General features: G+C 38.2%; 1 protein-coding gene across 1 annotated transcript in view; it reads right to left on the bottom strand.

The window, feature by feature from the left end:
- Positions 1–18,972, bottom strand: part of C2H1orf87 (chromosome 2 C1orf87 homolog) — a 69,729-nt gene extending 50,757 nt beyond the window's left edge. Inside the window, exons 1-4 of the mRNA XM_074221298.1 lie at positions 18,889–18,972; positions 15,875–16,088; positions 8,405–8,606; positions 3,987–4,127 (exon numbers count right to left, since the gene is read on the bottom strand). Of these exons, the coding sequence (XP_074077399.1) occupies positions 3,987–4,127; positions 8,405–8,606; positions 15,875–15,981 (450 nt within the window). The 5' untranslated portion in view covers positions 15,982–16,088; positions 18,889–18,972. The remainder of the gene's footprint in view (positions 1–3,986; positions 4,128–8,404; positions 8,607–15,874; positions 16,089–18,888) is intronic.
- Positions 18,973–26,326: the final 7,354 nt, after the last annotated feature.

Below are 26,326 nucleotides of genomic sequence, written 5' to 3'. Positions count from 1 at the left end.
CTCACTGATACACAATTAGGAACCATCTGTCTCCACCTATAGCACCAATCTTCTTATATCTTACTCCCAAACAAACACATAGTCTTGGATCCAGGGCTTTTCCTCTTACAAGATAATCCATCTCTTAGCTTTGTCCTTCTCTCTGATTTCCTTTCCCCTATGCTTGAACTGCTCACCCTCTTACACTCCAATGATGAACCTTCTGGGATGCCTTTATGTTCCAGTTAAAATCCATCTACTACAGGAGACCTTCCCCAATATGTAAATCTAATGCCTTGCCATTGGTCATTTCCTGTTTATCTGGATTACAACTTGCCTTGCTTGTATTTATTTCCATGCTGTGTCCCCCATCAGCGTGGTAGCTTCCTGAGAACAGGGGCTCTTGTTATATCCCCAGTACTTAACATAGTGACTAGTACATAGTAGGTGTTTAATAAATATTCATTAATTGATTGGTTGAAAATACAAGATAGCTACAAAGAGAGTAACCAGAAATCACCAGAGTAGGTAGCAATATTTATCAATATCTTTGGTCCATTCTGTGAAAACCATGTCAGTATATGGTGTCTTAAGACCAATTAGTCATTTAACATGCATTTATTATGTATTAGTGGCACAATGAATAGAGCACTGGACTTAGGGTCAAAAGGACAGGAGTTCAAGTCCAGCCTCAGACATTTGACTTCTACTAGCTGTGTGACCTTGGCCAAATCACTTAACTATGACTGCCTGGCATCCAGGACTCTCTCCAGTTGTCCTGATTCATATCTGGCCACTGGACCCAGATGGCTCTGGAGGAGGAAGTGAGACAGATGAAATGAGAGCATCCCCCTCACTCAAAATCCAATTCATGTGCTTCTCACAGCTTCACCTCCCTGATGTTGTGGTCTTTTTTTTAAATGAAGGACAAACATTATTATTATTAATTATGTATTTTACATGATTCTAAGTATTGGGGGTACAAAGATAAAGACCCTGCCCTCAAGCCTTACATTCCATTGAGTAAAATAACACGTGAGCTCCTGGAGACATGAGCTACCTTGCCTTTTTTTTTGTGAATTGTGAATCCCCAATATTGAGCCTAGTTAGTAGGAAATACTTCATAAATGCTTTCCAATGGATGGATTGTTTAAGGAGATCCTTACACGTAAAGGAGATCTTAAATATATGCCAAACCAATATGAGATAATTATTTGGTAGGTGTAGGGAGAAGCCACTGCTAGGTGGAGGCATCCGGAAAAAGCCTCATAGCCAGAAGACAACACTTAAGCTTGGAAGGAAGCCTGGGATTCTGAGGTGAGGAGAGAAGGCATCCTAGGTGCAGGGCTTTTGCAACAGAGATGGACTATTATGTCCAAAGAAGAGGAAGGAAAGTAGTTCGACTAGCCCAAGGCATGAAAGGGACCAATGTACAATAAGCATGAAAAGGTACATGGGGTCCACATTATTGAAGACCCACGTTCCCAAAGAGAGCAGGTGTCATTCGATTTGGCAAGAATAGGGAACCATTGCAATTTATTTTGTGAAGGACTGACATCATTAGCCCTGAGCTCCAAGGATATTGCTCTGGCACTCGGGTGATGGCTGAACCACTGGAACTGGGAAAATGAAGTAAAGCCATAGATACTTCATGAAGAAACTGATTCCTTTTTATTACCTATTGACTTCCTAGTTCTATTTTGTTTTTTAGTTTTTGCAAGGCAATGGGGTTAAGTGTCCTAGTTCTCTTTAAAAGATGATTTCAGATGTCACCTTCTCCATGGGACCTTCTTTGATCCCCTCTGTTGATAACGTTCTTGCCCCTTAGACTACAGGAAATATTTTTAACCCTAAAATTCATAACATCTCAAATCTATGTGTAATATACATGAATTTTTAGCTTTTCTTGCTTCATTCCCCAATTGGGAAGTGAAATTGAAGAGGACAGGGGTTATATGTTAGCAACATTTTGGATCTCGCCCAACATTCATTAAATTTCTGCATGTTTAACAGACACTTGTGTATTTATTGAGTGAATGAATGAATGAAGAATTCTGCTCCAGAAAAATGAACCAGTTCTAAATCAAGCTTGAGTTCTAGATGAATCCCTCTGTCATATGTCTGAGAGTTCCAACCTGCTCTGAAAGAATGATAAGGAGGTCAGAATTGATCTAGAAATTCCCTGATAGGCTTCTCTCTATCTTCATCTAGCTGGAATTCTGAAAAAGGAAGAAGAGGTTCTCTCTGAGTTACTACACAGCTCTTCTCGTATATTATTTTAGTTTATATTTCCAACAACCCTATGAAAATCATTCCCAATGTAGAGAATTATAGGATGTTGGACCAGAGAGGAACCTGGAGACAATCTCAAAATGCAGAGGGGAGACAACTGGATTTAGAGTTAGAGAATTTAGGGGGCAGACAGGTGGTGCAGTGGAAAGAGCATTGTCCCTGGAGTCAGGAGGACATAAGTTCAAAGCTGGCCTCAAACACTTAATAATTACCTAGTTGTGTGACTTTGGGAAAGTCACTTAACCCCACTGCCTTGAAAAAAAACACTGGAGAATTTGGGTTTGAATCATGTCTTTGCCATATACTTTCTGTCTTAGGCAGGTCACTTCCAATCTTTTGGAAAGCCATCTGCCTTGGATTCTTCCTTATATTGGACTAAAGGACCAAAAAAATCCCTTTAAAATTTGTCTATCTCTGAACTAGTCACAGAATCACAAATTTCAAGATTTGCAGCTTGAAAGGGACCTCAATGCATATCTAATATGGTGAATCCCTGCATTTGGTGACTAGTATTGATCCCCAAAAAGGAGATAAAAATTATTTTCTCTCCATCCTTTCATGAGAGAGGTGAGGTCCTAATGGGCAGAATGTGGCTACAGTTGGGTTACCTGGCTTTTCTCAACTACCTTCTTTTTGTACAAGATAATGTTACTTTGGGAGAGGGGTCAAGTCCACCAGCAATTGTTCATTATTTATTGTGTACTAGGTAATGTGCTAAATATTGGAAATACAAAAAAAAGGCAAAAAAATAGTCTCTGTCCTTAAAATGCTCACAGTCTAATGGAGAAGACAGCATCAAAATAATTACGCATATATAAATAATATGCAAATATATTATCATATATTTTGTTTAAATATGTATGGGTATATAAATATATATATATATATGTGTGTGTGTGTGTGTGTGTGTGTGTGTGTGTGTGTGTGTGTGTGTGTCTATGCTGTGTGACCTTGGACAAATCACTTAATTCTGATTGCCTCACATCTAGGACCATCTTCTGATGTCCTGATTCATATCTGACCACTGGACCCAGATATCTCTGGAGGAGAAAGTGAGACTGGTGCCTTAGCACAGCACATATCTCGCTCAAATCCAGTTCCCATACTTTTCACCTCCCTGATATCATGGTCTTTTATGAAAATGAAGGACAAACATTTATATGTATATATGGAGAGAGAGAGAGAGAGAGAGAGAGAGATGATAGAGAGAGAAATAAAGATAGATAATAGAGATAGATGATATGGATATGGATATGGATATAGAGATAGAGAGAGAGAGAGAGAGAGAGAGAGAGAGAGAGAGAGAGAGAGAGAGAGATCAGTAGCATGGCAATAACATTGAAAGAAGAAGAGAAAGATCTTTAACAGAAGGTAGGATTTGAACAGAGACTGGGAGGACTCAGGAGGGTAATGCAAATAAATTATTTCAGGCATGGGAGATAGCTGAGGGAAATGGATGGAGTCTGGAGATGAAACATCTTTTGTGAGAAACAGCAGTGAGGTCATATGGCAGGAGGAGGGATCCATCTATAAATACCTACGATATAAAAGTTAAACACAATTTTAAACCCTTTAATAACAAAAAATGGAATGTGGAACTGGTAACTTTTCAGCTCTAAATCCAATATTCTTATGATTTGCAACTTCTACCCCTATTCTCTGCTTTTAATTTCCTAATCCATACCCCCCCAAATAATCCCACTCAATATAGATACCTCGAGTCCACCTGGACCACTTCTAGACATGTGTTCCAAGGTCCAGTCTATTGGGCGGGGCTTGGGGAAGCCATGGAGGTAGGACAGTGACTGGTCTCCAGTGGGCACAGAGCTACACTGAGCATTGCCCCATTTTAGAATCTGATAGAGAAAAGACAATAGAAGAAGAAAAGAGATGATGTTATTTTTTTTAAAAAGTGCATTCTTCTGGTGACAAACTTATAGGCCTTGGCATTGAGATTCATATTTTATGTTTCTTACCTTGGAATCATTCAGTTAGAGAACTCTGTGATATGAGGATATCAAGTACAAACAAAGGAGATCCAAAATCTTTTAGGTCATAAAGATCATAGATTTGAAGCTGGAAAGGATCTTTGAAACCATCAATTCCAACATCTCAGTGAATTGTAAGTTTCTTTGGAGCCCTGATTTCTCTGTCCAAGGTCCTATCCAGTTCCAACATTCTATGGTCCAAGGACCCTTCCCGCTGTGACATCCTTTCTAGTAAGATCCCAACTAGCTTTAACATTCTGTGAATCAGTTTGCAAGCTCTAACAATGCTTTCATATCTAATAACAAAACTTCAGATTGCCTCTCTAAATCACAGAAAGTGGCACTGGTCCATCCATCATCTGCAGTCTTTGTTTGAAGGATTTCCATCCCAACATCCTCCTTCCAGTCCAGCCTAGGCTGATTTAGAAGCAATAAGGGAGCTGGGGTTGGAATGTTTTTCTGTAATTTCTTCACATCTCTAACTCTAGCAGGATGCCTTCTCCTGCCTCCCAACGGTGGTAATGAGGGCCTCACACCCGATACCTTCACCTCCTGTCCCAGACAACTGTGCCTGCCATCTGGTGGACCGTCACCAGGCTTGCCCGCAAACAAAGCTAATTAGTGAGTTCCCCCTGCATCATGCTGAGGCTGGCTTTGTCTGGGGGCCTGGAGTCAGCCCTGCCAAACCTTGTGCAAGGATCCCCAGAGCTCCAAAACATGCCAGGCTCTGGGAGAGGAGGCAAGGAGCCTCTGTCTCAACTCACAGGACTAGACTACAAGGGGTCAGTGCAGACAGAACTCTGGACCTCACAGTCAGCATGCCTGGGTTTTAGATCTGTTCTGACAATTTCTCGATGTGCGAGATTGGGCAAATCGCTTCTCTGACCCTCCACACTTGTTTAAAAGGAACAACAGGAGGAAGAAGACTTGATGGGGCTCTGTGTCTAGATACACTCCCACTCTGATCGACTACAATACTGGGAATCTTTTATTTTCTGAATTCTCTCCACCTAATAGGCATTTTCTTCCCTTTGTCTGGAATGTAACCTAACTACTCTCTCCCCTTAATCTGAATTAGAGGACCAGGGTTCAGATCCTGACTTTGCTGCTTGTTTCTGAGTGACCTTGAGCAAGTCACTTTTCTTTTGACCTCAGTTTCCCCTTATGTAAAATGAGGGTGCTGAACTCTTCCTGATATATTTCTGGTCTTCTGTCCTTACGGTCATGTATTGTGAGTCTGATATGGATCTAGAGAGGACACCTGAGGTCATTTAGTCCAATGAACCCATTTTACAAATGTTCAAGTCAATAGAATTCAGGTCAATGTAGAAGGTCAACCAGTCAATAAACACTTATTAAGTTTCTACTGTGGGCCAGCACTGTTCTGAGCACTGGGAATACAAAAAGAGACAAAAGATACTCCCTGTCCTCTAGGAACTTCCAATCTAATAGAGGATATGACAAGCAAACAGAGATGTACACATAAGGGACATATAAGAAAACTATGAGATAATTAAGAGAGAAAAGGGAACAGGGACACAAAAAGATTTTCTGTGGAAGAGAGATTTTTAGTTGGGTCTTGGAAGCCTGGTAATACAGGCAGCAGAGACAAGGAGGGAGTGCATTCCAGGCATAGAGAGTAGCTAGAGAGACTTCCAGGGACCAAGAGGCAGGAGATATAAGGTTGAATGTTGGCCCCACTGCTTTCTTACTATATGTGATCCACAGCGATAACTGTTGAGTCAAAATATCTGGATTCCAAATCTGGCCACTCACCTAGTCTATTAACACACATGCATCTATTCTCACATACAAACATACATATTTACACACATTCAGAGATACACACACTCATACACACAATTCACAACCACACACAGATCACATACACACTTAAGTATATTACATACACACACTTACACATATCACATACACAGACAACACATTATCTCCCCCCCCCATTTTATAGATGGGTACACTGAGGCAGGCATAAGTTCGATTACTTGCCCAAGGTTATGCAGCAAGTAAGTGTCTGAGGCTGAATTTCAGCTTAGAAAGCTTCTAGAACCAGAGATCTCTATACTGTGCTAGAATCCTTGCCAAAGTCTCTAACAGCTCTAAACAGTTCTATTTTCTGAATAGAAACAGTAAATGAGGCTAGATGTCAGTTTAGAAATCAATTGGTGAATCCTCAATTGAGACATGCGATAGCTCTATCACTCAGTTTCCTCATTACTATGGGAAGATTGGACTAGATTACTTCAAAAATCTATTACAGAACTCCAGAATCAATAAGGACCTCACCCAGACGAGTCCAAAACAGAAAAATTCCTTCTATTTCCCCTGGGTCTCAGTTCCAGCATTTGTAAAATGAAAGGGTTGGACGTGATCTAAGATTTCTCCATCTCTGAAGCTATCATCTTTGGGGGGCACATCTTGTACCTGAAGACCACTGGGGAGGGGGAGGTCACGGCCTACTAAGGAGGTCCATTTCATTTTGGAGGACCTCAAAGAGTTAGGAAGTTGTTTTGTTTTGCTTTGTTTTTTTCCCTGATATCAAACCTAAACCCTGGCCCCTTGAAATATCCTTCCTAATCATGGCTTCTGGGCCCAAAAAGGAAAATGTCTAATCTCTCTTCCCCATACTTTGTCAGAGCTGTCCATCCCCATGTCCTCACCCAAGCCTGCAGCAGTGGGTATGACCCCCAAGTAGAGTCTATACAGATAATAAACAAGCTCCATCCTGCTCAAGTCTGAGATCAGGAATGATCAGATTTGATTGACGTGCTGCGCTCTTATTCTGAGTTATTTGCTTGTTTGTTCTCATCTTCTTTTTCTTTGCTTTTCTTTTGATAAAGATTTTTGCAAGGCAGCAGGGTTAAGCAACCCAAATTCACACAGATAAGTATTAAATGTCTGGCCTTGGATTTGAACTCCTGTCTCCAGGCTCTATTCACTGCTGCCCCAGCTCATTTGTTTTCTGATGCTAAAATGGCTTATTAAAAATAAAGTTCAAGTTATAGCCTTTTGCTCCCAAACATAGAGGCCAGAGGAAGTCACATTTCCCTTTTTTTTCTTTTGCACATTTCCAGAAGTTTCATTTTTAAGGCAGTCTTGAAAAAATAGAAATATAGAGTTTAGAACTAGAAGGAAACATAAAGACATCTATCTAGCCTCACCACACCAATTTGAAGATTAAAAATTCATGATCCTGAGGGAACGTGACTTGCCATTTGGAATGTATCCTTCTGGAGGGCAGGAATCTTATTTTTGCCTTTCTTTCTATCACTAGCACATAACCTGGAACATGGAGTACTTGACGAGGACTGCCCTAATAGCTCAGAAAGTTATCCTTAATTTTACATTTTAATTTTCACTTGTTTTAATTTTTAGGAGCTATTGGCAATGAAGCATAGGAGTAAGTAGACTTGGTTTGGAGTTGGAAGTTTGGAGATGGAAGAAGGAAGAAAGAAAAAGAAAGAAAGAAGGAAGGAAAAAAGAGAGAGATAAACAGAAGGAAGAACATTCTATTCTTAACTCTGCCAGTGTGATGTGAGTCCTAAATCTAGCAGGAGGGTTTAGGTTCAAAACCCAGTAGTTTTGGGTATGGGAAATGTGTCATATGGAAATTAAATTGAGTTTTTCTTCCAATTGCTACCAAGGAATTATCAGATAACCAGATGTATTGGAAAGAGCCCTAGCAATGGAGTCAGAGGATCTGTATTCTAACACTTCTCACCTATCCAATTTGTCCTCCCTAGGTCATAGTTTCCTCCTCAGTAAAATGAGAGGTTGGACTAGTTGACCTCTGAGGTCCCTTTATGCTCTATATAAGAACCTGGGCTGTTACCTGTCTGATATCAGGGAAGTGACTTTTGTCTCTAGATTTCTATTCCTTCCTTTACAAAATGATGGGGTATGTTCCCAGTTCTAAATTTATGGGGTTATTTTCTTGCTCTAAATTTCTGATTCTTTGATCTGATGAAGTCACTTGACCTCTCTAAGTCTTTTCCAGGTTTTTATCTGGTGATCCCACAAGTGAATCTGGATACATCTACTTCCATGACAGTCTCATCATTTTCTTCTCCTTTTCCCTATCAAGTATCAAGAATAAGACAAAAGCAATCATGATTCTAATTACTCACACCGCTGCCTGCTCCCATGCAGATGGATTTATCTTCTTCCTTTCCACCTTTGTTCTGCTCTCTGGAACCAGGGGTGAACTTGACTTTGGGGTCAGTAGGACTGTTGAGAGCTGGTGGGTTTTCTCCAAACTGCCTTCCATGATGAGGTACCAATGGCCCCAGCTCAGACTGAGGTTTGGTTGTTGTGTTTTCCTTCACCTGACTGAGAGAAGATGGCAGTGATCTTGAGCATTTAAAAAGAAAGACTAAATGTATCCTGCCCTGAAGAAAAACAAAAGTATCATCATCTATGGGAGACATCAAGGGGTATTAGGGATCCTCTTGTAATAAACAATAGTTGCTTGCTCTGTGGACCATTTATCTTGCAGATAGTCCACATGGCCATCTCAACACATTTTTCAGATTTCAAAAAAGATGGAAAGAAGAGAGAAAGAGAAGAGAAATAAGCAAAGGAAGGAAGAAAGGAAAGAAGGAAGGATGTAAGGGAGGAGGGAAGGAAGAAAGAAAGAAAGAGAAAGAAAAGAAAGTAAAAAAAGAAGGTAAGAAAGAGAAAGAAGGAAGGAAAGAGAGAAATAAATGGAAGAAGGAAGAAAGTAACCTTTTACTTGTTTCATTTCAACCTCAGTAAGATGTCAGTCAACACAGATTTCTAAAGAGGAATCATATTTCTTCAATGAAAATCTAAAAGTTACTTGAAATCTTTATAATAGGACAAGCGAAAAAGTTAAGACAAATGACTGGTACTTGGCCCTTTCCCCAGCTCTCTTTCCATGTTATTTTCCAAGCTGGGTGTTTTCCTGAGACTCCATTTCTTTAGGCTGAAATGAGAACAGGAGAATATTCCTTATGCCATGATTCAGAAGACAAGGGTGAGTAAAAGTTTGGATTTCTTTTTCCTTATAAGAGATGCAACCCTTTAAAAATAATTAATGGGCGGCTAGGAGGTGCAGTGGATAGAGCACTGGCCTTGGAGTCAGGAGTACCTGAGTTCAAATTGACCTCACACATTTAATAATTACCTAGCTGTGTGGACTTGAGCAAGCTACTTAACCCCTGTTCCTTGAAAAATATAATAATAATAAATAAGAAGAAGAATTCACATTTCTGTAATCCTTTGTAGCTTCCAAAGAATTCACCTCAAACTAATCTAATAAGGCAAGTGAAGCAAATGTTATTATTCTTGCTTTATAAATGAAGAAACGTGTTATTTTTTGAATGGCTTATACAGTCACACCGTAAAGAAGAGAATGGAAGCTACAGCTTTTGACTAGAAGGTTGCTAATTGTTCTTCTGCCATTCACCTAATAACAGAAGTTATCCCACTCTACACTCACCTAGTTCAGTAAAGCATTCAACATTTCACTTGTAAACCTTGAGGTGTTATGTAAATATCAACTATTAGAATAATAATTCTTAGTATTATTAGTTGTAGTATATTCAGGTCAGATTCAGAATTCCCATTAGTAAGCCAATAGCAGACCGCCTCCTTTACAGGAAAAGGGCATTCTGGGAAAGTTGGCTGTAAAATGAATTTCTGTAAATTGAATATAACTGATACCCATTAAAAAGCTAAAGATATATTCACAAAATAACAGCTTAGTCCCAAGACATTTTTAAAAGCATACTTAAAACACAAGCTAACCTTTACAAATAACAAAAGAATCATTTTCCGATTTTAAAACCTTTTTCAAACTAAGTCACCTAGTGGAATTATGGCAGAGAAACTTAAAATCCTAAGACCAGCAAAGGGTTACCTTTGAGTCAATTAAGCAACCAACAGACATTTATTACATTACTTTGTCTTGAGCAGGCTTTAGAACTGGATGGGATACTTCTCTACTAAACAGTCTCCATTGACTCCCATTTGCCTATTGAATAACCCCTAAACTAGTCTTCAAGACTTCACCATTAGCATCAGCCTATCAGAGGCACCAGATGGAGTAATGGACCTAGGTATCAGTCAAGAGGACTTGAATTCCCAAGCCAGCTTCACACACTTACTAGCTGACTTTGAAGCAGTCATTTCCACTCTATCTGCTTCAGTTTTATCAGTAACAAGATAGGACTAATAACGGCACCTATCTGGGGATCATTGTGGGGTTAACAATGAGATAATATCTGTAAAATGCTTGTTAATAAAGTTTCATATAAATATTAGTTATTGTTATTTGAATCCTGTTGTCTGTCTCAGTCTCAAATTCCTCATCTGAAAAATGGGGATAATCGTCATGTTTCTTTCACTGGGTTGTATAAAGGATCAAATGAAAGAGCTTTGTAAACCATTAAGTGCCTTGTATTACTATGACCATTAATTAATGTAATATTAATATTAGAATCAGACACTGTGTGACCCTGAGCACGTCACTTAACCTTGTTTATCTCAATTTCATTATCTGAGGAGCTGGAGAAGGAAATCAAAAATCATTCAAATATCTTTGCCAAGAAAATCTGAAATGGGTTCATAAAGACACACAGAAGTGACAATTATTAATATGACCTTTCTCGTTTTATCACATACATGATTTCTACATTTCAGCATTTGTTTGCAAACTTTAAAGTCATTTAAATGCATCATATACTAGAAAAGCATACTAAGCTGACCCCCTTTTTGTCTCCCCATCATTCCCTGACCACTTTTGCTGTTTTTCCCCAAAATGCTCCTGGGATACTGTACTCATGACCATGGAAATGCAAATCAAGGGCCACTTTCCTTGGAAGCTGTCAATGCAATTTTTGCCACCTCCTGCCCACTCACTCCTCTCAAACCCTTACATCTCTTTTACATATGGCATAGTCTAATGTGCAGATAGCCATCTTTAGGTCCAAGAAGACCTGGTTCTAGACCTGCTTCTCATAGGTGTGGATTTGTGCTACTAAATCATTAAAATCCATATTTCCTCAGATAATGAACTCTCTCAGTATAATCATAGTATTAGCTAATACATAGATATATGGCTTTTTTTTCTGAGGGGACATTGTGGGACAATGGGGTTAACTGATTTGCCCAAGGTCACACAGCTAGTATCAAAGTCTGTGTTTGGATTTGAACTCAGGTCCTCTTGACTCCAGGACAGGTGGGCTCTATTCACTGGGTCACCTATATAAGGGCCACTGTTCCTTCTATAGTTTTTAAAGGTTTGCAAAGTATTAGCCCATGTATAGGTGGTTATATTTTATGATGCACACTCTTTCATTTGATCCTCACATCAACTCTGAAAAATAGATAGAGTTTTATGAATCCCATTTCCTATATGAGGAGACTGAGAGGTTAAGTGACTTGCTCAAGGTAATACAGTTAGTAAAAGAGACAGAATCTGAACTCAGATCTTCCTGATTTTATAATTTTCTTTTTCATGGAAAGAAGTAAATATAGAAATTAACAAAGCACATTCTTAAAGGTCATCCTCTTTTTTTTAAAAAAAAAAGTTGGTTTGCCTCACCATCCATTAGAAAATTGCAAATGAAGGCAACTCTGAGGTACTATGTTATGCTTTTCAGATTGGCTAACTGAATTATTGGCTAATAAGATTATTTCATTTCCCTTTTCCCCCCAGCTAGAAACAGAGTGTGTGATACAGAGAAGCTAAGAAATCTTGATGACTCGTTAATTATGTGCACCTCTCTTTCCTGCTAGATGGAAAAAGACAGAAAGCTCTGAGAAGGAATTTTTGCCTGAGCTTTATTGTGCTGTCTACCCAGCAAGTCAGAGGATAATAGATTAAGAATTAGAGGGAAAATCTTAGAGATACTGAGTTTGGGTCCCTCCAGTTTCCAAATGTAAGGAAATTTAGGGCAATAGAGGGAGAATAAGTGACTTGTTCAAGGTCTTACAGATAGTAAAATAGCAGAAACAAGATTTAGATCAATACTGATCACTTGATTTCAAATGCTGTATAACTTCTGTTCTTATATCTAAATATCTCTTTATAAGAGCTAAATTGATTTTTAATTGGTTAAATGTAACTGAGGCACTAATCACTTGTGGTTTACATTACCCCCCAAAATAATCAGAATGGGGACTTGAAGCAATTTGCATTAGAGAAATACCCTCCTAATCCTTCAAAGGTCTCTGTCGGGGGACAAGAGCCTAGTTTTGCTAAGGGAACTGTATTTATGAGTGGGAGTTGAAATTAGAGTGAGGATACTCAGATCTAAAAAAATGGCTTTACGATTTTGCCTTCTTTTTGTCATAATGAAGGGGCTATGAATACAGTAGTTTAGATAAAAAGAAGATGGGCATGGCACTTTTGGTCTCATCACATTCTTTCACTCTCAAAAGAAGACTTCTCAATAACAATCTCAGGATAGAAGGTGGCCTCCAGAATCTAAGGCGTAAATGCTTATCTGCCAAAAGGGAGCTGTTCAGTGATGAAAATAACAATCTCTCTCACACACACACATTCACATCAGAATGAACCCCTTTATACTTTAGAATAAAATCTGTTTCAATTCAACAGCACTCCAAAGAAAAAACCAAACAAACCAAAACAAAAAAAAAAACAAAAAAACAACAAGGTGGGTCGTACGTGCTAGTATCATGAAAAAGTCTCCGCAGCTCAGCATCGAATGTGTTTGCCATTAAAACAACCAGTTTGAGAACACCACCGTGTTCTTTATAAGCTCACAGTTCTCATTGCTGTTGCTTCTAAGCTCATGGCTTGATGAAAAGGGATTTCAAACGATGAAAAAAGAAACAAGACCTATTAGAAACAGAGATGTAGCCAACTTTTACATACTAAGGGACAGCCAGCTTGATCATATGCCATCCAAAAATAAGAGTGATGAAGCAGGATGATGAAGACAATTCAGATGATTCAGAAAGGACACCTGCCCAACTGTTCACCATTCCACTTGTTATGACCCAAATTTCTGAACAAATTTGCAGTGTGGGTTGTATCTATCTAAAGGACTCCCATAGAACATAAAAGTTGGAAAGGTCTAGGTGGGGGCAGCAAAAAGGTCACCAGATGCCACCTTAAAGGACTGCCAGCTTTGGCAGACACTTATGTCACCAATTCCCAATTGCCCCCACTAATACACCCAGTGCCTTCTGGAATAAGAATGGTAATCCTGCCAAAGCCTGTAACTAGGATCTAATTTCAGCATATAGAAGGGTGAAAGGCAAGAGAGGAAGTTGTGAAAGGGAAAATTAGGGATTTTTGTCATGAAAAGGCCCTCAAAATTTAGTTTATGAAAGAGGAATGGGTGAGAAAGGGGCTTCTCCCTAGTGGAGTTCTTTATGTTAAGGCCAGCTGATCATTTCTCAGTGATGTCCTGGTGGAGATCCCATGGGGTAAGGTGATCCTGAAGTTCCTTTTAATTCTCATATACTGGGATTCTGTTGTTTTTGCTGTCTTTTGATGGAATAAAAGAGAATTCAAATATCTAACCTTTCTTTAAAAGAAAAAATGCACGCATACATGCATATATAATTATATATAAATAGATTTATATTAATATATATATATATATATATATATATATATATATTTATATATACTTTGTTAGGTCACAGGGTAACTGTGCCCTAGTCTCAATTACTGGCAAAGAGGAGCATTTCTGATAGGTGACAAGGGAGCAGGGACCTGGCCTCCAACCCAAGATCAAAAACATCACTAGTGCTTGTGATTGTAGAGGAACAAGAGAAATATCAGAGTATAGACCAGGAGAGCAATGATGACACTTCTCCCCAGACAGAATTACTTTCTAAGAACCCCTAAACTTGCAGATCTCTAGAACTAACTCTGAACACAAGCGAAAATATGCTAAAACTTGACACACTGCCTTCTCATCCCCAAATGAGCAAAACCCAGCTTTAACATAAAGTTCACAGTCAAGAAATAGGCTACAAAAATGAAAAAAAAATAATGACAAAAAGAACTGGACCATAAGAAGCTAGTATGGTGTCAGGGAAGACCAAAACACAAACTCGGAAGGGTGTAATAATGTGAAACAGTTCTGGCCAGTCTTTAAAAATACTAATTTTGCACAATCCCAAAAAGACTTCCTAGAGGAGTAAAAGGGAGAGACAAAATTGGTAGAGGAAAAATTGGTAAAAGAAATGTAAGTGATACAGGAAAACTATAGAAAGAAAATTAATAGTTTGGAAAAAGAAGCACAAAGTTACTGAAGAGAATTACACTTTAAAAACAATAAAAAAGACCAAAAAATTACTGAAGAAACTAATTTCTTAAAAAATAGAATTGGGCAAGTGGAGACTAGTGACTCCATGGAATATCAAGAAACAGTAAAAACAAAGCCAAAAGAATGAAAAAGGAGAAGAAAACATGAAATATTTCCTTGGAAAAACAATCTGGAGCATAACTGAGTAGAAACAAATTAAGAATTATTAAGAAGCCATGATTAAAAAAAAGAAAGTAGACATTATGTTTCAAAAAAGTTATAAAAGAAAAACTGTTCCACTATCTTAGATCAAGAGAGCAAAGTAGAAATTGAAAGAATATACCTATTTTCTCCTTAAAGAGATCCCAAAACATAACTCCTAAAAATATTAGAGTCAAATTCCCTAAGTCTCATGTCAAGGAGAAAATATTCTAACCAGTCAGAAAGAAACAATTCCAATATCACAGAGCTATAGTCAAGATCACTCAAAATTAAGCAACAAATTTTAAGAAAATGAAGGGCTTGGAATATGATATCCCAAAAGTAAAGGAGCTAGGATTATAACCAAGAATATTCTATCTAATTAGAATATATATTTCTTCAGTATAGTTCCTTCAGAGGAAAATGATAGTTAAGAAAATATAGAATTTTATTTTTTTAAAAAAATGATACCAAATTAATGCTAAGACTATTAAAGTATCAAAGGGATACTGTATAGAATTATATATACATATATAATAAATTTCATTTGAAGAATCAAAACAAGAATATCAAGCAAATAATAAAAAAGGAAGGAATGCAGATGTTCAATATTTCTAGACCTCAAAGAATCTTATAAAACAGCAGTTGTCAAAACCATCTCTTTGGGGTGTAAAAAAAGTAATATATTAAACAGATGACAAGAGAAAAGTAAGAGACAAAGAAATTCAATAAACAGGTTGAAATAAAAGAAGTTTCAAACATTTCTGATGAGAAAAGAGCAGAATAGAAATTTTGATAGTCATACATAATTCAAGAGAAGCATTAAAAATAAACATGAAAATCAAAGATAAATCATCAAATCTCAATAAAGCTAAAATATTTGTGTTCCTGTATGGGAAGATAAATCATGCAATTCCTAAGATAGATCTAATTACCTTTATAGATAAATAAATATAGATATAGACATATTTTTATCTACATACTCTATAGAATATATTTATAGACATGAAGGTCTATCTGTCTTTGTCCGTCCATCCGTCCATTCATCCATCCATCCATCCTTCCTCAATTCCCCAAAGAAGTTAATGAATTAATATTTGATATTTTATCCTGGGTCTAACAGAAGTATATTTCAAACTAACTTACGGCTTTGGTTTTTCCACCAGGAATCGGTAATGTTTACTCCCAATAATTTTCACCACAGTCTCAGGCATTGGATACCTCCTATAAGGGGTGTCCCAAGAAGAAGACATGACTTTCTGGAAGTTCCCCACCAGACACCTACAGCCCTCTCCTTGGAAATCCACAGTCTGGAGTTTCAGAACTTCCCAAGGGCTATCAAGGGGCTGCTTTCTATTCACTGTAAAGAAGGAAACTGGGGTTAGTTGCAGCATTTGAAGATAGGCATCTGTCTATTTCATATCATTTCATTTCATTTTATTTTATTTTATTTTACTTTGCTTAGTGTCATCCAAAGACTATTGGGATGGAGTGAGCAGAATTTGGAGAGAGAGGAGCAGGATCACCTACTATTGAATATAGCCTTGGACAATTCACTTTCCTCTGAATTCCTCTTGGGTCAATGCAATGAGGAAGAAAAAAGTGACATATCCATATCCATATCTATATCTATATGTATATCTATATCTAAATATCTATCTTAATACATTGATATATCTCTCTATAGCTATATGCTACCTCTCTTTCTGTGTGTGTTTGTGTGTGTGTATATGTGTGACATATCCAGAATACATAGGAAATAATTATCAGAAGGAAGGGAGTGAAATTAAGAGGGGTTGGAGAAGACAGCAAAATGAGAGACCAGGGTTAGAGATGATATCTGAGAACCTTCTTAGCTTTAAGCCTATGATGTTAATTCATTTCATAAAAAAATTATTAACTACTATGTACAAAACAGAGATACAGCCTAATGTCTCAAATAAAGAAGGAGCTGAACTGAGACTCAGAAAGATCTAGGTTCAAATCTTGCACCTGATGCCTAATAGCTTTGGAACCATGGAAGAGTCAAATAATCATTCTAGGACTCTCTTCCTTTATATAGAAAAGAATAGGACAAGACTAGCAGACTTTTAGAGGCACTTTAGAAACTTTAGAGGTGTTCGCAGTTTTAAAGTTATTTGTAAATTAGGAAATAGAACCAGGTAGGGGAAGGGAGTGGCCTGGGGATGATTCATAAATTTACCCTGTCTGTTTCTAAATAAACATTAAGCAAAGCTAAGGGAAACCAGGGGATAGACTGGTGCGTTGTTGCCAACACATAGAGTCAAAGGAAATGAATCTGGAAAGGAATCTAGAGGTCATCCATTGCCAGCATTCTGCTGAAAATGATACTGATGGTCAGAGAGTTCAATGTCTTGCCCATAATCAAAGAGGAAATAAGCAGCAGGATCCAGATAATTGATTCCAAATCTCATATTCCTTCCATTTTGATCTGGTTCCTTCTACTTTCTAAACCAATACTTCTTGCAGTGGGGTATAGTGTAAAGAACCCTCCATTTGAAATCTAAAGGACTGAATTCCAAACCTGTCTGTTCCTAATATTACCAAGTGATTTTGCCAAGTCCCAGTCTCTATGGTTTCAGTTTCCCCCACTAATAAAAAGATTGCTCTTTTTTATATTTGGACTAGATGACCTTTTAAAGTCTCCAAATTTAAATCTGTTGGCCTGGGTTTCTCTGAGCTGGTTTTAGCTTTCTTTTAAAGTGTTTTGTTTGTTTAAGGAACAGAAAGGATAGATTTATGTGCCCTCCTCCCCCTCCCATGCCTGTCACTCCCCTACTTGCCCAGTACCTGGTCCCATATCAATCACTCAGTTAATTAACATTTATTTGTTATGTACCTATGTTTGCCTAGTACTGGGCTGAGCAACTGAGGAAACAAAAAGAGGCAAAATGCTGTTTTCAAGGAGCTCACAACCTAATGGGGAAGAAAACCAGACACAAATGTGTGATATATATATATATATATATATATATATATATATATATATATATATATGTATATGTATATATATTTGCATACATACATATATGCACACTCTACACACATATACACATATTTATTCAATGCATATATGATGCATGATATAATAATAGTAATAGTAATGCTTAGAATAACATGTTTCAAGTCCCCACCCAAGGTTTTCACAATGGATTATGCCCAACCTGTGGTAGAGCATTCCCAGCTCATATGGGTCTGGTCAGGAGCAGCCAGACATACTGTTATTTGTCTCAAACATAGTGATGCTGGTTTGGGCTTCTTCAATAACAAAGGAAAAGGACCAACTAAACCAACCAATACATGATAGACACACATATATGTATGTGTGTATATATAAAACTATGTATATACATGTATGTTCTTGTGTATGTATGTATATGCATTTGTATATGTCTATATATACACACATACACACAAAGATAGATAGCTAGATGGATGGATAGATAGATGGATGGATAGATAGATGGATGGATAGATAGATGGGTGGATGGATGGTTAAATAGATAATGTATAGATGGATGGAGGGAGGGAGGGAGGGATGGATGGATGGATGGATGGATGGATGAGTGGATGGATGGGTAAATCGCTCACTAGATACAAACCAGTCACAGACGGGATACGTAGGAAACAACTATTGGAAGGAAGGCAGTGGCAGGAAGACGGATTGGGGAAGATCCAGGTAAAAGTTCAGATTGTGGTTGGAACTTAAAGGAAACCTAGGTGTTGGGTAGTCAGAGTTGGGGAGGGAGAGCATTCTAAGCCTGGGGGTGGGGAGAGTGGCCAAGCACCAAGGAAGGCCTGGCACCATGCAGTATCCAGGAGGCCTGGCTTCCAGAGCAGAACGCCTTTGCCGGGGAATGACTGTGGAACTTTGCTGGGAGTTGGGGGGAGAGTGAAGAACGCCCCTGCCCCTCCAGGTGGTCCCCAAGGTCTTCGCAGGGTCCAGAACGTGAGCTCCCCGGTCCGCTCCCCTCGCAGGGGAGCCCAGCCTGTCAGTCTTTTGCCAGCCCCCCCGTGGCCAGGGGAGGGTTTTAGATACCGCCCCCCCCCCCCCCAGCTCCAGCTAGGTCCAGCCGCCGGCCAGTGTCGGCCCTCCTCCCTGCCCCTGCCCAGGGCTGCCAGGATCTCCGGGCGCTTACCTCTGAGGGTCTCGGAGCCCAGGATGCTGAGCGGGGAGGGGGCTCCACCTGGGTCCCCAGCAGACAGGCAGGTAGGAAGGTGCGGTCACAGGGACGGGGAGCCTTGGAGGTGTGCACCAATCAGGGGCAGAGATTCCCAGGAGGCGCCGCCCCAGGGCCAGGTTGCTAAGGACGCGGGGACCCGTTGCTAGGCCAGGCGGATGCCGCCCTCCCCCTCTCTCCACCCCCTGCCTGGCTGCTTAGAGGAGTGGGGGGAGGGGAGGAGGGGCAATGGGGGAGAAGCCCCATTTGGAAGGAAGAGTTGCATTCTTTGGATCAAAGAGGAGCGCAGGGGGCACCTGGAGCCTAGTCCCAATTAATTTTGCAGATCTGGGACTGAGGCCTAAAGGGAGTTTAAAGCCACAAAATTAGTGACTGAGGTGGGATTTCCCTCCCAGGAGTCCGACATCCTCTCCTCCCACCCTGCAAACTCCAACCATGCTGCACTTTTTGGTTATTTCTTCTGTATTGACTTCTTCGTGAACATATTTCATCCTTCCAGGAAAAGGAAGCACCCTGAAGACAAGTATTTTTTGTCAAAATGTTTACTTTTAAAATTTATTTTATTTTATTTTATTTTTGTTTACTTTTTTTAAAGACAAGTCGCAAAGACAGATATCTTTTCTTGGTTTTGTCTTGGCATTTCCCACGCCTGACATGATGCCTGAGACACAGGAGACACGTAACAAAAACTTATTGATTGATTTTGGAAAGATCATAGGTCCAGACCTGGAAGCAACTTGAGTCATCTAGCCCTCTGCCTTTCATTTACTTTAATGTATTTTGTACATCTTTTAAAATTTTTTCGTTCTAATTGTAATGAAAACTCTCCCCAAATAAAAAAAAAGGCATGCACATATACAAATGAGTAGAGAAAGAAGATTTTAAGAAAATTATGAATTCTATACAGATTTTGTTTCACCAAAAAAATAGCAAATTTAACATTACATTCAAAACTCTCCTATTTACCTATGTTTATTTCTGAACTTTCTTTAGTTTTCACCAGTGAAAGCCCTTAAATTTAAATTAAGAAAGGTTGGCACATGGAATGAAAGAGAATTGCTAAAAGATTTACAAAAAAAATAAAAGGATAGGGTTAGTGAATTCTGACGTTCCTTACAGTGCTGGATCTGTCATCCTTCCCAGACCTTTTCTTTCTTTAGACAACACAATTACTATGTTCTCTTTCCCCTTTATCTTTTTCCATCGAAAACACACACATGCAAACAATTCTTGTAAGGAATAAGCATGATTGAAACAAATCTGCATAGGTGTCATTTAAAAAAATAAAATATTTCTTTCTCTATGCTTTAAATTCATGATTTCTTTGTCAAGAGATAAGTAGATGGCCTTCTCATTGTTTGTCCCAAGTCATGGTTGCTGGTTGCATTGTTGAAATTTTATATTTTAGGATTTTTCAATCTTATTCTTGTACAGATTGTTCGGATTCTCTACCCTTCTCTCTGCATTAGTCTATGCATCTTCCTTGTTTCTCTGATAGCATTATTTTTGAATAATTTCTTATTGCACAATGATATACTATGGCATTCATAGTAAGTTGTTTAGCCATTCTGGATTTGATAAGCACAGCCTTCATTTTTAGTTCTTGGCTATAACAAAAGAAGGTTGACAAATATTTTTATACATGAGGGTGTTTTTTCCTCTTTTTTTGAATATCTTTGGATATAAGACTTGGTTAATAATATATTCTTAATTTATTGTTGACTAAACTGTACTGACTCTTCTTTAGATAGTTACTTTCTAGGCAGTAAAATCATAAGGAAGGCTGGCATCCCAGATTGTATTCGGCCACCCCAACATGCTCTTCCTTCTGCCTTCAACCTTCTTGAGCTCACTTTAATAGGGATAAAAGAAAGAATATTTGAATTCGGGGATTCCTGGACTGGATTGTCAAAGGGTTCATGATATCAAAAATTATGAATCCCCAACAAAGTCCAATAACTCATTTTAAAAATGAGGAAAATAAGGCCCAGAGAGTATACTCAAATTGTCTGATATCATACTGTCTCTATTAGATTTGAACCCAAATTTTCTGACCTCTCACCCAGAACTCTTCCTACTTCTCACAGTCCACTTCAACCTTCTTAACTAATCATGGAATTCTCTTTTCTGGAGTCTGCCAAACACCTATATATCTGTGAAATTTCTTGCTCCTGGATTATACTGGATCTAATAAAAATCATAATAGTAAATTTTTACTTTAATATAACAGTGTGATTACAGGAGCCTCCCTTGGAGGTTATAGCTTTAGATGACAAGTCATCAGAGAAAGATTCTGTAGAATCATTACTCTCCAACTTAGCAAGGGACTTAAGGCTTATTTGTTTCCAAAATAAAAGAAAATCTACTACAATAAAAGGGCAAAGAAATACCCCCCCCCTTTTCTGCTGTGATTTCACTTTGTCTATGAAACATAGCCCAGAGATAAAGAAGCAATCAACTTTTACATTCAAATTTCATCCATCATGTCAACGCTGAATCCTTGTAATAATAGGAAGTTATAAAGAACCTCTGATATAGATAGATAGATAGATAGATAGATAGATAGATAGATAGATAGATAGATAAATGATAGATAGATAGATAGAAAGATAGACAAACAGATAGATAGCCACATATATATTTTCTTAAATGAAGTATTTCATAGGGAAGATCTTTCCAAATCAAGTGAGAATCAATCAAGATGTTGTGCTGAGTCATCTGGAACAGAACAAAGACCTTACTTACACTTGGCCAAGGTAATACATCCAACAGATAGGGCAGGGAGGTGTTTGCAAACTTTTCAAATCAAAACCACAAGGGTCCTTCTACAAGAGCAGTCACTCAATAGATCCAACATTGGATAAATGCCTTTCCCCTCGCTGAACCTTTATCTCTAAAATGAGTTGCTTGACTGGGCTGAAAGGGACTCAAGAAGTCAACTTGTTCACTATCCCATTCATTTTACAGATGAAGAAACTGAGCCCTGAGTAAGTTAAATTACTTTCCCAAAGATATACACAATAAGAAAGAGAGAAGTTGGGATTTGCGCCCATTTCCTATGATTTCATTATATCAAACTAAGTCTAAAGATTATCCCTAATGTTACTATCAGTTTTAAATTTCTATTTTCTCTGGATTGATGTTCTATCTTCTAAGTTTCCTCCTAATTTAACACTTTATGTTTACTTTGAAAAGTTGATTTTCTAAGATCCCGTTCAACTCTAATATACTGGATCTACAGTCAAAATATTTAATGTTCAAATCCCAACTTGAATATTTAGGTTCGTCATCATAGTCCTGTTCACTTAAATTTCCCAATCTCTAAAATGGGGGGGGGGGGTGAACTAAATTTCCTATATGTTGTTCTTTCATTTTTCCGTTGTGTCTGACCCTTCTTTATCACATTTGTTATTTTCTTGGCCAAGGTGCAGGAGCGGCTTGCCATTTTCTTCTCCAGCTTATTTTACACATGAGGAAAATGAGGCAAAGCCTTGTTTAATTCACACAGCTAATAAGTGCCTGAAGTCAGATTTGAACTCAGGAAGATGAGTCCCCTGATTCCAAACCCAGCATTGTATCCACTGTACCACTGAGTTGCCCCTATTTTCCACCTTGTTCATTCCATACTCTATTCCAACTTAACTTTATATAAGTGGTGCCTGGCAAATAGCAAACATTCAAATAATCCACATTATCTGGCTACTAGAATAATTAGTGTCTTATTTTATAGATTAACTAAGGTTTAATACTTGTCTTTCGCAGTCATGTAACTAGAACTGTAAGAACCCAGTCTTGAATCCGTATCATCTCATTCTGAGTCTAACGTTATCTCATATTGCTTTCTTAAAACTAATAATCGATTTATAGCCTTGGCCTATTCTGATATCCTTCAAGTTTTAACACTTTATGATCTAAAACTACCCCTCCAACCCACTCTTACAATTTGCAGTCTAAGGTGCAACAATTGACATTCCCTGTTTTTTGACATTCTTTATTCATTCTCCCCTATTTCTAATGATCTGTGATTCTTTGATAATAATATTTATTCATTCATCCAGCAACCATTTGCAGGTTATTTATTATGCTTGTCTTAGAAAGAGCACTACAAAAGGAGAAAGATAGATGATATGTTCTTTGCCTTAGGAAATTTTATCATAGTTGAGCAGAATAGACATATACATGCATACTATAAGATAATCTAAATTTGAATATGATTATTTTATAGAAGGAAGACCAAGTGCTATTAGAGAAGAGACAGAAGAGGTCCCATTCATCAAGAAGAATCAGGAGAGACTTTATGGAAGAGGAGACATTGAAACTGGCCGTATCTCATCTATTATTCCAAAACTTGCCTAAATATGATTTGTTACTGGTTGGAATTATTATCTACTGAGCTTCCTTCCAGACTGAGATTTTTTGATTCTGTGTATACTTTGGAAACCAATTTTCTCCAAGTCTACTCTTTAAAAAATTAAAATTTGTTTCATTTTCTATTCCAAAGTCTTTTCCTCTCATATACCGGGAGCTAGGTGGCAGAGTAGATTGAACACTGGGCTCTGAATGAGGAAGACTTAAATTCACAGCTAGCTTTATTCATGTATAAGATGTGTGATCCTTTGAAAGAGACTTAATCTCTGACTACCTCCATTTTCTTATCCATAAAATGGGGTCAATAATAAAACCTACCTCTCTGAATTGTCCTGAGAATTAAATGAGATAGAGTCACTTTGCAAAACTTGAAGTTCTAATATAAATGTTATTATACTCATTCGTGATTCAAAGACAGTTCCTATCAAATAAATTTTTGGCCTTCCAGAAAGATGTCATCTATGAAAGCTACCATTAGTATCCTTTGACTGTCAACTCTATTCAAAATGCTTATAGTATGGATATTCATGGTCATGCTGGGTGGATATGGATTTTTTTGGCTCCTATAACTAAGAGATAGAGCTTTTCCAATCTCTTGTGTGTGCCACCTCTAAATGAGAGAAGTGGTGTTTACAGTTGCCTCATCCATAGTACATAATGAAAGAAACCTACCTACTTATTTTTGTAATCAGCCTCCTATTCTCCCCAGAGAAGAGCAAATTGGTGCTCGCTCCTGCGAGATGGCGGCTTTGTCCATGCAGCTGATGTTTGACACCTCACAGCTGCAATCTAACAATGAAAATCACAGCCCAGGAGGGAGACCTCTTTTGGCATGTTCATCACTTAAAAGAGAGGAGATTTTTGTCCTCAAAAAGCAAAGTGTCTCTCCTCACATTCTTCCTAGCATGTGGCCTGGCCCTGCTTTCTTGAGTGCATTTCTGATCCTCGCTCTTCGAGTCTACTTGTTTGTGCACACGGCCTATTCTCTCTCTTAGCTCTGAGTTCCTAGAGAACAGGCTTTGGGCCATATTTGTCTTTCTCTGTTCAGTATTGAATATAGTGTCATGAAAACAGTAGGCACTCCAAAATATTTGTTGAATTAAACTGAATCTGAGCAACCTATGGGGAAAAATCATGCCTATATGTTTATATTCTATCCACTTTGTTTGTATGCATGTATATATCCATCTGCCTGCCATCTATATCAGTTCCTATCTTCTCTATCGTTCATCTTTTTACGTAACTATCATATATAACTAACATTGAAATGCATCTCTGTCTCTACTAACCATCTTTATCTACTATTTATTCTTCTATATTGTCTGCCTATCATCCATAAATATGTGCTATCCATAATTTTCCCTCTCCAGGTTTTGTCTGTCTCTTTGCTAGCTAGCTATATGCCTACCTATTAATTTTTCTATCTATTTACTTGTCTGTCTATCTATCTCTCTTCTCTCTCTCTCTCTCTCTCTCTCTCTCTCTCTCTCTCTCTCTCTCTCTCTCTCTCTCCATCTATCATCCATATGCCTCTTTCTATTGCCTTTGGCCTCTGTCTGTGAATCTGCGTATCTCTCTATCTCTGTCTCTCTGTCTCTGTCTTTATCTGTTTCTGTCTACATATCTGTCTGTCTGTCTGTCTATCTATCTATCATCTATATACCTCTTTCTCTTGCCTTTGACCTCTGTCTGTATCTGTGTATCTCTCTGTCTATGTCTCTCTGTTTTTCTCTGTCTGCCTGTGTCTCTTTCTATTTCTTTCTCATTTAAAGTAATGAGCTACACCAAGTAAGAAGCAGCATGTCATAGTTTAAAGAAAATTGACTGTAAATCCAAGGAGAGCTGAGTTCAAGTGCTGTCTCTGACATATTCTGACTATGTGAGCCTAGTCCAATCCCAACATTTTTATGCTTTAAGTAGCTCTGTAAAATTCTAAGTTGCAAGGATTATGCCAGTCTACCATGTAAGAAAGAGTTTTCTTATCCATGTTCTCCATCTGATTTAAGACTCAGGTTTATTCCATTTCTCCAAATACAAAGGGAACCCTGAAGAAGAGATAGAGATTTTGGAATTTGCTTGTGAGAGTGGGAGTTTGGAGAAGACTTGGGAGTGTGACCAGGGTTACACAAAATTGGGGTTTCCAGTGGGTGGAAATGTAACCTAGGAGGAAAAACATTGACCTCAGAGAGTCAGGAAGACCTGCTTGTAGAGGAGATGAAGGAAGGCAAATATTCTAACATGTTGGGGGCATCCAGAAGGCCTTCATGAAGATACTTGGGCTTTGTCTTCAAGAAAAGCAATTCCTTGGGTCAAAGATGAGGCAAGAAAGTATTTCATGCTAGGGGTCGGTGGCGTAAAGACATGAGATAGGAGTTGGAGAACTATGTGGGAAGTACAGAGAGAAGGCAAATATGGCAGGATCATAGGGAAATTGGTTATATATTTATAAAATGAGGCTAGAAATATAATTTGGGACCGCTAGAGAAGTAGTATACTCAACATGAAGAATAAAATATACATTGGTGGATATGACCAATGTGGGCTTTTTTTTTTAAATAAGCCCATTTACCATTGTTTCTGTTGCCTTAAAATTGTTTGATGGAGGAAGTAGGAGGGAAGGAATATAAATGCTTCTTTCTAACAAAAAATATTGAATTTGGAAAAAGAAAAAGAAAATGAAATAAAGAAACACATGATGGGTCTGGTTAGGAAGTTTAATCAGAGCTACAGTTTGACCCTATAGGCTAGAGAATTTTTTTTTCTGGAGAGCATGGACCAAATCTCCTTCAAGGAAATCATTCTGGTAGCCTTTTGGAGGCTATGCTGGCACAAGGGTTCATGAAGAGGGGAGACTAATGAGAAGGTAATTTAATAATAATAAAGGGATTGGATGCTAGACATACTATGTAAGTAACAATAGTAAATTTTTTCTTTTGCTCAGCTATGAGGAATACTGAGGAGTTAAGGATGATGCCAAAGTTATAAATCTGTGAGAGTAGAAGAATTAGGGGGTTACAGAATCCAGGTG

The sequence above is a fragment of the Macrotis lagotis genome, chromosome 2 (assembly GCF_037893015.1).
Source record: "Macrotis lagotis isolate mMagLag1 chromosome 2, bilby.v1.9.chrom.fasta, whole genome shotgun sequence".
Classification (NCBI taxonomy): Eukaryota; Metazoa; Chordata; class Mammalia; order Peramelemorphia; family Peramelidae; genus Macrotis; species Macrotis lagotis.
This window is presented reverse-complemented; position numbering and strand designations above follow the sequence as displayed.